This window comes from Piliocolobus tephrosceles, chromosome 12 (assembly GCF_002776525.5).
Source record: "Piliocolobus tephrosceles isolate RC106 chromosome 12, ASM277652v3, whole genome shotgun sequence".
Lineage (NCBI taxonomy): Eukaryota > Metazoa > Chordata > Mammalia > Primates > Cercopithecidae > Piliocolobus > Piliocolobus tephrosceles.
Window position 1 is genome coordinate 24,342,400 of NC_045445.1, and position 10,980 is coordinate 24,353,379.

The following is a 10,980-nucleotide window of genomic DNA, read 5'->3' on the forward strand; positions in this document are numbered from 1 at the left end:
ACTAAAATATATTTTGGGGTAGGGTGGGTGAGACCATGGCACTAATGAAAACTTGATACATTAGAATATAATAAAACATTCACAGCATGTGCTTTCTCTAGGTGTTTATTAAAGGGACATTGTCAGTCACTAGAGAGTCCTCAAATCTCATTCTTCAAACTGTTGAAGTCCTACCAGATATAGCTAAAGCCACAAGTCTAATGATGATCACAAATCCTCATCATTACCTCTTTCTTTGAAACTTTTGCCAATTTTATAATGATTTTGTATGATACCAAATTATATTGTGCTTTAGTGCTGCATATCTAACAAGACAGTCTCAGAGTAAATGTTAAATAAGCAAATAAAGGTAATGTGAACACCGTCCATTTTTGAATCATTTTAGGTAAAATGTAATTTTTGTGTTTTGTGGGAAAGAATTAACCAGACTTTGACTGTGAAAAGGCATTTTATTGAATGCTTCTGAGGAGATCCAAAAAGCCATAGAAATTGCAATATTCTCCCTATCCACCTTTCCACCTGCAGCCTCTATTTCGAAGTAAATTCATTTGGCAGTGTCCCTTTGTAATCTCTAATTTGGTCAAAAGTGGCTGAAGCAGTACAAGCTAACACATTCATGTAGATTGCTTTCTTTAATGCCTCTCATTGGTAATTCAGATACTACCCTCTGAGCCTTACTTTTTCCATTTCATATCTCTCACCTTTTCCCATCAGTTCCACCCCATTCATTCAAAAATAGATTAAAGCCTTTGTGTTCAGTATGTTGGTAACAATTTAAACCTGATAAATTCCTGGTCTGTGTTGCTGTACCAGAGTTGGATGGCTTCCACAGAGTTGACCATGCAAATTCTCTTGATGCCAAGCTACAAGACAGGGCTGGTCACTGTTCTTTTCTCCTGCCTTAGAAATATCTAAGAAGCACAAGTTCCTCTCAAGTCATTCAGTTAAATGCCTCATTGTGCTCTGTGTTTATCCAACACTGGTAATAATGAAGCTACTGTATTATAAAGTGGTTCCAGGTTAAATGATAAGCTTTTGTCTACCTACAACTGTGATTGAACTGTTATGTACAGTTTTGTTTTAGGTTTTAAATCATTGAAAACTTGATCTGAGGTGGCTTAGTTTTTTTTGTCCGAAATTGGTATTAGTCTCAAGAGAACGATGAATTTAAAATCAATGTTCAGATTTGATCGGATATTGCTATAAGTTGTTGGGAACGTTTGTATTCATTTATTGGGCAAAACACCACAGACTGAGTGGCTTAAACAACAGAGGTTGATTTTCTCATAACTCTGAAGGCTGGAAAGGCCAAGATCAAGGTCAGACAGGGTTCAGTTTCTGGTGAGGGCTCTCTTCTTAAGCTTTCAGACAGCCACCCTCTTGCTGTGTCCTCACATGGTTTTGGGGGGTGGGGGGCAGAGAGGGAGAAAGAGTGAGCAAGGGAACTCGGGTGTCTTCCCTTTCCTGTATGAGCTCCAGCCCTATCTGATTAGGGCCTCACCCTTAAGACTTCATTCAACCATCATCACCTCCCCAAAACCCCATTGCCAAATACCATCACATAAGGGGTTAAGGCTTCAATATAGGAATAGGAAACATTCAGTCCATAACAGTGAGCAGTATTTCTTCATAACTTTTTTCTCTCATTTGAAGAAATGTTCCTAACTTAAGTATAAATATTACTTTGGCAATTCCTGTATTGGGAGCTCTTTACCTCCCTCCCACTTTACCCTCCAAAAAGAAGAGAGTAAACTGGCGACTTTCAAAAATTTTTACCATGATCTGCAGTGAGAAATACATTTCTCTTACAACCCATTTTATGACTACAAATACATAAAACAAACAGAACTTCAAAAACTACTCTTACTAGGTGTCATGTAATTACTCTAGCTTCTGTTCTCTTCTATTTGTGTTTGCGTCTAATGCTGGTTGCAGCCTACTAAATTGACTTCGCAACCCACTAATGGCACGCAACCACAGTTTGAAAAACACTGATTACGGCTGGGTGCGGTGGCTCAAGCCTGTAATCCCAGCACTTCGGGAGGCCGAGACGGGCGGATCACGAGGTCAGGAGATCGAGACCATCCTAGCTAACACGGTGAAACCCCGTCTCTACTAAAAATTACAAAAAACTAGCCGGGCGAGGTGGCGGGCACCTGTAGTCCCAGCTACTCCGGAGGCTGAGGCAGGAGAATGGCATGAACCCAGGAGACGGAGCTTGCAGTGAGCTGAGATCTGGCCACTGCACTCCAGCCTGGGCGACAGAGCAAGACTCCGTCTCATTAAAAAAAAAAAAAAGAAAAAAGAAAAATTTCAACAGTGCTTCCGCTGCTTGGATTGTAAATATGAACTTCTGATTCAGATTGATGTGAGAGTTTTTCCTCTTTTTGCTGGTAACTTTCACTAGGACCTGAGGCAGATCCTCAAATCTCAGTCCTCTATTTTTTGTTGGTGGGCAGAGCCAAAGTAGCCTTTAGAATATTTAATGAGATTTAGTATTTGGGCCCTTTGCCATTGTTAAACTAGAGGATTGCATTGCCTCACTCAGAAAATGACCTGTTTCCTTTCAAATCCCATTAAGTTGGATAAATGCCACCATATTCATCTGTTTAGAAAAGTTGTCTTCACTAACAGTTTTCATAAATTTGTAGTTTTTCTTAACCTGACATGTATTCATGTCATTAATTGGAAATCTGTGCAAACTAGGAGTACAGAAACCCTTGGGGGAAAGGTCAAGAAATAAATACATTTACATATATATCAGACATATCAACCTCATTCTTGCCCTTTCCCCACTAAACCTAGATATTTCTTGGTCTGCTCTTCCCTTCATGTGTAAGCCATTAGGAAGTGTGAGCTGGGCTTAGGCTATTTTGGGATTTTCCTCTCAATGAACATGGCCCCTGTTTATTTCTCTTTTCATTCATGTTGACCAGAGTAAGCCATCTTTTTAGGTAAAACCTCTTCTCTTCTCTTCTCTTCTGAAGTTTTCCCTTCTAGGGTTTTTTGTTGTGTATTTGTTTTTGAGACAGAGTCTCGCTCTGTCATCCAGGCTGGAGTGCAGTGGTGCAATCTCGGCTCACTGCAGCCACCACCTCCCGGGTTCAGGTGATTCTCTTGTCTCAGCCTCCCTAGTAGCTGCGATTATAGGCGCGCCCCACCACACCTAGCTACTTTTTGTATTTTTAATAGAGACGGGTTTGCTATGTTGGCCAGGCTAGTCTCGAATTCCTGGCCTCAAGTGATCCCCCCAACTTGGCCTCCCAAAGTGCTGGAATTACAGGCGTCAGCCACCACGCCCAGCCAGAGTCCCTTTCTTAAATGTTTTTAAGGTATGAGTAAATACTGGATTTGTGTATTACTATCTGATGCCAAGATAAAAACTCTTCCTGAAATTAATGTTAATTGAATTCGTTTATTTGATAAATTTAGTGGTAAATTCAAGGAGTAACTATTGTCTTTTTGCATACAGTACTTCTTTCTCCTTCATTTGTCACGATGTTAAATGCTTCCAGGTTAAACCCAGCTCTCGGGTCCAGGTTCCTCAATTGCAGCACATTGCCTGATGGGCTGTTCTGGAAGGAAGTCATAGAAGTATTCTTAGAATATGTTTTATGGGGTTGGGTGCGGTGGCTCACATCTGTAATCCGAGCACTTTGGGAGGCCGAGGTGGGCGGATCACAAGGTCAAGAGTTCGAGACCAGCCTGGCCAACATAGTGAAACCCCACCTCTACTAAAAATACAAAAATTATCTGGGCATGGTAGTGTGTGCCTGTAGTCCCAGCTACTTTGGAGGCTGAGGCAGGAGAATCACTTGAACCTGGGAGGCGGAGGTTGTGGTAAGCTGAGATCACGCCACTGCACTCCAGCCTGGGCAACAGAGTGAGACTATGTCTCAAAAAAAAAAAAGAATATGTTTTATGATAGTTCCTCTGATTGTCTTTACTTTCTCCTACAATTAATTAATCTGAGATTTCATTTGACATATGTTCACTTAAATTCCTGTTTTGTTTACCCTGTGGGGTACAAAAGAGTGAAAGCATTGCAAGTTTTTTGTTTGTTTGTTTGTTTTGTTTTTGAGACAGAGTCTCGCTCTATCGCCCACACTGGAGTGCAGTGATGTGATCTCAGCTCACTGCAACCTCCACCTCCTGGGTTCAAGCAATTCTCATGCCTCAACCTCCCAAGTAGCTGGGACTACAGGCATGCATCACCTCACCCAGCTAATTTTTGCATTTTTAGTAGAGACGGGGTTTCACCATGTTGGCCAGGCTGGTCTCAAACTCCTCACCTCAGGTGATCTGCCCACCTCAGCCTCCCAAAGTGCTGGGATTACAGTTGTGAGTCACCGTGCCCAGCCAAAAGCATTATAATATCAAGTCATTCTTGCCTACCTTTTCTTTAAAAGGTCTCCAATAAACTCTGGTGCTGTATGTTAAAAAAAAAAAAAAAAACACACAACTAGTCATAATGGTAAAATTACCCTTTTCCAATTTGAAAGGCTAGAGAAGATAGAATATTTGAAATATAACAGGTGTTTAAGCAAGGTGTTTGACCCCCTAGTAAATAATCTGTGTGTAGTTTTTCTGAATGAGATCCCTTCTACCTCGTGAGTTTAGCGAAAGGACAGACCATTGAGGGAATGATGGGTAACTCTCTAAAAATAGAATACAGGCGGCCATGTTTCTGACCACTATGTGAGTACGCAGCAAAAGCCAGAATGTTGACCAGGAAAACTTATGTCCCAGCTTCCTACCCGGGACCCTATAGATTGATTTCACAGCTAGTGTCCAGCATAGTCCAAACCCCCGTTCTGTGCTTCATATAAAGATTAGCCCTTTCTAGTGCTTTATTCTTCTAGTATAAAATGTTGTTTTCTTTTTTCTTAAACTGTATATTCAGAATAAAATATGGGGAGAATTCTTTACAGAGAGCCTAAAAATCTGAAACTGGAATATTTTCATCTGCTTACACATATTTTTTCCATACCAAGCATGTGCACACCCAGTATTTTTTATTTCTTAAGAAAACAACTTTGTCTTAGTGGTTTTGACATAGAGGAACTAACATCAGATAGACAAAAGCTTCTCATTTAATTGAAAGATAATATTACTTACAGTATGAGCTAGCTGTATGGTGAAATAAACTTTCTCCATGTTTGGATCTGCAGGCCTACAAGACTATAAAAGAGGACAAAAAAAGATACAATGAAAGAATGTCAGGGTTAGGGCTGACACCAGAACAGAAACAGAAAAAGGCCGCATTATCTGGTGAGTATTCCCTTAATTCTTGCTATGATTTGAGACTCACAAAGGGAAAGTTATAAACAGTTGGGGTGCTGTGATTCATGGATGTCTTGTAGAAGCAATGGTCGTATGAGATTGTAAGCATCTAGAAAGTATGGTATTACCCTAGAACTGGGAGTGATTTAAAGCATTTGGCTGACATTTGGGTTTGAGAATAAAGCTAGTGATGATTATGATTGGTTGTTTTTCTGTATATTAATATTAGTCTCTTGCCTGGGCACGGTGGCTCACACCTGTCATCCCAGCACTTTGTGAGGCCGAGACGTGCAGGTCAACTGAGGTCAGGAGCTCGAGACCAGCCTGGCCAACATGGTGAAACCCTATCTATACTAAAAATACAAAAATTAGCCAGGTGTGGTGGCGGGCACCTGTAATCCTAGCTACTCGGGTACTCGGGAGGCTGAGGCATGAGAATCACTTGAACCCAAGCAGCAGAGGTTGCAGTGAGCCAAGATCACACTGCTGCACTCCAGCTTGGGTGACAGAGCAAGACTCTGTCTGAAATAAATAAATAAATAAATAAATAAATAAATAAATAAATAAATAAATAATCTCTTAAAAGGCAAGCTTAGCAAGGAAAACTATTGGAAAAGAGATGAAAACCATCTTTTTTTTTTTTTTTTCCTTTTTTTTGCCTAGGCAGGAGTGCAGTGGCCTGATCTTGTCTCACTGCAACTTCCGCCTCCTGGGTTGAAGCGATTCTCCTGCCTTAGCCTCTGGAGTAGCTAGGATTACAGGCACACGCCACCATGCCTGGCTAATTGTGTATGTTTAGTAGAGACAGGGTTTCACTATGTTGGCCAGGCTGGTCTTGAAACCCTGACCTCAGGTGATCCGCCTGCTTCAGCCTCCCAAAGTGCTGGGATTACAGGTGTGAGCCACCACACCCGGCCAAAAGCCATTTTTTAAATGAGGAAATTCTTCTGGTTTTGTTCCCCTGTTTTGTTCCCCTTTTGAGTCTTTGCAGTTTCGAGTTGCTAAAGGTATATTTGCTTTCCTAAAGCACATACCCTAGCCATCACTTCCATTTCACATGATTTGCTTCAGTTTTCAGAGAGGAATGTTTTAATCCTTTAATAAGCCCCACAGCTCTGGGTAGGCAATTTGTTCTGCTCTTTTCAAAAGCACCTCCTTATTCTTGACCATTGTATAATAATCCCCAACTGACCTCCTGGATTTTCTCCCTTTGTTGCTAACGGAAGGTGAAACTGAGCTTGATATTTTCCTGGTGATCTCTAGGAAATTGGTGGGAAGGGCAGAAGCCTAGTGATGTATACTTTCTAAATGTTTTAGAAGTAACTAAATATTTAAGCCATGTCCTAGTACCAGTTCAGAACTGATGAATGAATGACATTGGTGAAATCATTCTCCCATTTTTCACTTATGAAATGAAAGGGATACTTGCTTTTCCTCTCCCATCAGGATGCTGTGAAGATTGTTAAGGTTAGTGTAGGTCCTATGTTTTGCTAGCTTTATGTGGAGGATTGAGACAAGTGCAAGGTGATTTTTTTTTTAACAGTGGCAAAGAATCATCTGAGACTTCAAGAAGATTCATCCAGTGTGTTCTGTTGCTTTCAGCTTCAGAAGGAGAGGAAGTTCCTCAAGACAACGTGCCAAGTCATGTTCCTTTTCTGCTAATCGGTGGAGGCACGGCTGCTTTTGCTGCAGCCAGATCCATCCGGGCTCGGGATCCTGGGGCCAGGGTAAGGTACATGTTTTTTTTTGCTTGGCACAGAGGGTACAGTCTGCAAGTATTTAGCTAATGTGAACGTTTTGACATTTGCCTCTTAAATTACTTGGCTCTGATAAGCATCATGATTTTTATGTCTGAAGGTACTGATTGTATCTGAAGATCCTGAGCTGCCATACATGCGACCTCCTCTTTCAAAAGAACTGTGGTTTTCAGATGACCCAAATGCCACAAAGACACTGAGATTCAAACAGTGGAATGGAAAAGAGAGAAGGTGTGTTTGCTTACGTAAAACGAGCCTGACTAACAACTTCAGCTAAGCACAGGGAGTAGGTTAGGATTTTGCCACTGACTGTGTACAGTGAATAGGAGGGATGACTTGGCTGTCCACTAGAGTCTACTACGGTCCACACTTGGTACAGCTTAGAGATAACAGTCTACAAAGGGCAAGAGTCCTGGATTCTGTTACCAGATCTACCAACAGTTGATGGTGTAATATTGGCCTCTGAAATACTAATGTTCCTATTTCTGGAGCGTTTTTTTTTTTTTTTATTTCTGGAACCTTTATGTTAAGTTTCTTTAGGTGAAGATCAACTTGGCCTGTATTGTCACTTCTTTTTTTTTTTTTTTTCTTTTTTTTTGCGACAGAGTCTTGCTGCTCTGTCACCAGGCTAGAGTGCAGTGCAGTGGCACAATCTCAGCTCACTGCAACCTCCGCCTCCCAGGTTCAAGCAATTCCCCTGCTTCAGCCTCTCAAGTAGCTGGGATTACAGGCACGCACCACCACACCCAGCTAATTTTTTTGTATTTTAGTAGAGACGGGGTTTCACCATGTTGACCAAGATGGTCTCAATCTCCTGACCTTGTGATCTGCCCCGCCTCGGCCTCCCAAATTGCTGGGATTACAGGCGTGAGCCACTGTGCCCAGCCATCGCTTGTTTATACTTGCCTAGACATGTCCTACAAGAGCAGAAGAAAAGAAAATATTTAACAGCACTCTCTTTGACAGCCTAACAGGCATTTAGAATTTCAGGAGTAGAGTAAGAAGACTGTAAGGAAGAGCCTCTGTTAGAATTTTTGCATGACAGACTTGGAGATACAGGTCCAGAAGCTTTTTCCTTTTGAAGGACAACTTAGATCTCTTAATTCTAGTACCATGTTCTTTGGGTTCCAATTTTTTTCTCATTGGTGACCCCTTTGATACCGGACCAAATTTTACAAACTTACCCTTCTCCCTCACCCCCACTATCATGTTCCATTTTCAAACAGGATGTATACTTTCAATTAAGTTAGTGGCTAACTTTATATGTATATTTATGCATATATACATACATACATACATATTTTTAGAGACAGGGTCTGGCTGTGTCACCCATGCTGGAGTGCAGTGGCCAAATCATAGCTCACTGCAGTCTCAAACTCCTGGGCTCAGGTGATCCTCCCACCTCAGCCTCCTGAGTAACTAGGACTATAGGTGTGTACCACCATGTGCTTTTTATTAATTTAAAAATTTTTTTTCTAGAGATGAGATCTTGCTATGTTGCCCAACCTGTTCTCAAACTCCTGGCCTCAAGTGATCCTTCCGCCTTGAGCTCCCAAAGCACTGGGGTTACAGACCTGAGCCACTGCACCCAGCCAATATTAATAAACTAATTAATATTAATATATCATAGTTGATAACTGTTTGAGGTAGAGTCGTCTCAGGAGCTAGAATTAGTTGTTGCATGGAAGAGCACCATTCTGGACAACCCATTTGGGTGGATATGTGAATACCAGCTCCGTGAGTGCTCCACTTGTTCTTACTTTGAAATGAACCTAAATCTAGAGCAGGATCCTCAGCCTCAGCACTATTGACATTTGGAGCAGGATAACACTTTGCTGGGGGTGGGGAGCTGTCCAGTGCATCATAGGATGGTTAGCAGCATCCCTGGCCGTTACCCACTGGATATGAGTAGCATCCCTACCCAAGTTGTTACAACGTAGATTGTCTCTGGACACTGGCAAACATCCCCTGGGGGCAAAATTGCCCCAAGTTGAGAACTACTGATCTGGATGCCTGTATGTAAGCAAGTCATGACCACGATTTAACAGACTTGGAGACCTACTTTGGAAAACGTCCCTTAAAGTTTCTGATAATGGAAACAGTTTTATTAAAGCTATGGGGGAAGCTGATAACAGTTCCACATGCTTATAATATTCTCCCTCTCTTCTCCATACAGCATATATTTCCAGCCACCTTCTTTCTATGTCTCTGCTCAGGACCTGCCTCACATTGAGAATGGTGGTGTGGCCGTCCTCACTGGGAAGAAGGTGAGCTAGTAGATCGCGTCCTTTGTCAGGCTCTACGTACGTGTCCACCAGCCAGTATGGTGATGTGTGTTTCCATTACCATTTATGTCTGTCCTGCCATTGTAGCTCATCAAAGAAGGATCGAGCTGCTTTAGGTTTAATAATGCTGAGTGTGTCTTTCTGGGGAAAGCACTAGTATCAAAGCCTAGGGTAGCATGCTGACTCAACTTGACCCTAAAAGCTGTTATCTCTCCTGTTTGCTCTTCTACCCTTCCTCATCCTTCCTATTTTCCCACACTAACTTCTCTCTGGGATTATCGATGAGAAAAGATTGACAAATATGTATTATTCATTATAGTAAAATAATTTGGACATAACTCAGCATAGAAGATATTGTTAGACTTTAAAAAGTCAGTGTCTGAGTAATAAGGTCAGTTATTAGAGGGTATTTCTGGAGTCCCAGGATGGTTTTGTTATATTTTATTGTTGTTAATGGCAGGTACTAGAGTGTGTGTGTAAACTAATGGCAGTGTTCCGATAGGGAGGTGTTTTCTGAAGGAGCAAAACCCCAGAGTAGATGAGATACACAGCATAAATGGAGGGATTGTCCTTCGTTAAGAACATACCCACTTCTCCTGTAAGGGGACATTAGACAGAGAAGATGGATATAGGTTTGTTGATAAGCTGGTAATGAGACATTGTGTCCCCTATGTGTAAACCACACTCAGGCCCTGCCCTCTAGGGGCTAACATGTATTAGGCAGAAACATAAATACATAATCATAACACATAGGTGTGTAGTAAGAGAGACCTGTGCAGTATGTTGTGGGAGATACTGGGAAGCATGCCCAATTGAGTGATGACATCAGGAAAGGCTTTCTGGAGGAGAAGGTCTTACAGAATGGGCAGTCTTATGGAATGAAGAGGCATTCACCAGACTAGAGAAGAGTGAAGAGCATTCAAGTAAAAAAGAACAGCATTTAAGCAAAAGCACAGGGGTACAAAAAAGCATGTTTGGTGCCAGGAAATAGAAGCAGCTCGGTACTGACAGAGCAGTTAGGTACAAGTTAGGAAGTGGCAAGAGATGAAGCAAGGGGCCTGATTGTGGAGGGCTTTGCATGAAAGAGCTTTTTCTGCACTGGAGAGCTGGGGAGCTGTTGCCTTTTAGGCAATTGAATTTTAAATAATCACTATTGGCTGTGAGGAGGATGGATTTCAGTGAGAAAAGACTAGAGGGAGACCATTTCAGAGATTATTGCAATAATCTAGGCAACAGATGATGAGAGCCCAGATTAGAATAGTAGTGGTGTGATGATGATGAAGAAGAAGAAAGTAAGAGGTAAAATTTGTATAGTACCTATTCTAATCTTGTAAGCACAGTTATTAAATGCTTTATGTGTACCATCTCATTTTATCCTCCCAATAATCTTATGAGGTGGATATTATTTCCCTCTTACAGAGAAATAAGTTGACATTTTTAAAAATAAATAAATTTTAAATAATTTGCCTAAACTCACATAGCTAGTAAGCGGTAGAGAGAGAATTTGAACCCGGGTCTGTCTGAGGCCACAGAATTGGAACCCAGATATTCTGATTCCAGAGCCTAAACTATTAATAGCATCAGTGTACAGTGTATTAATTTTTTTTTTTTTTGAGACAGATTCTCACTCTGTTGCCCAGGCTGGAGTACAGTGG

At 41.4% G+C, this 10,980-nt stretch overlaps 1 protein-coding gene and 1 long non-coding RNA gene across 3 annotated transcripts in view; one reads left to right on the plus strand and one right to left on the minus strand.

Annotated features, from left to right (window-relative positions):
- Positions 1-10,980, plus strand: part of AIFM1 (apoptosis inducing factor mitochondria associated 1) — a 29,802-nt gene that overhangs the window by 10,737 nt on the left and 8,085 nt on the right. For both annotated transcript variants that reach the window (XM_026452004.2, XM_026452005.2), the window contains 4 exons: positions 5,172-5,271; positions 6,886-7,010; positions 7,141-7,271; positions 9,217-9,307. In XM_026452004.2, the coding sequence (XP_026307789.1) occupies positions 5,172-5,271; positions 6,886-7,010; positions 7,141-7,271; positions 9,217-9,307 (447 nt within the window). The remainder of the gene's footprint in view (positions 1-5,171; positions 5,272-6,885; positions 7,011-7,140; positions 7,272-9,216; positions 9,308-10,980) is intronic.
- LOC113222397 lies at positions 3,396-5,606 on the minus strand. Its single transcript, XR_003308380.2, has 3 exons — positions 5,119-5,606; positions 4,396-4,429; positions 3,396-3,575 (listed from the first exon to the last, which is right to left on the minus strand). It is a non-coding gene; the product is annotated as an uncharacterized LOC113222397 (long non-coding RNA).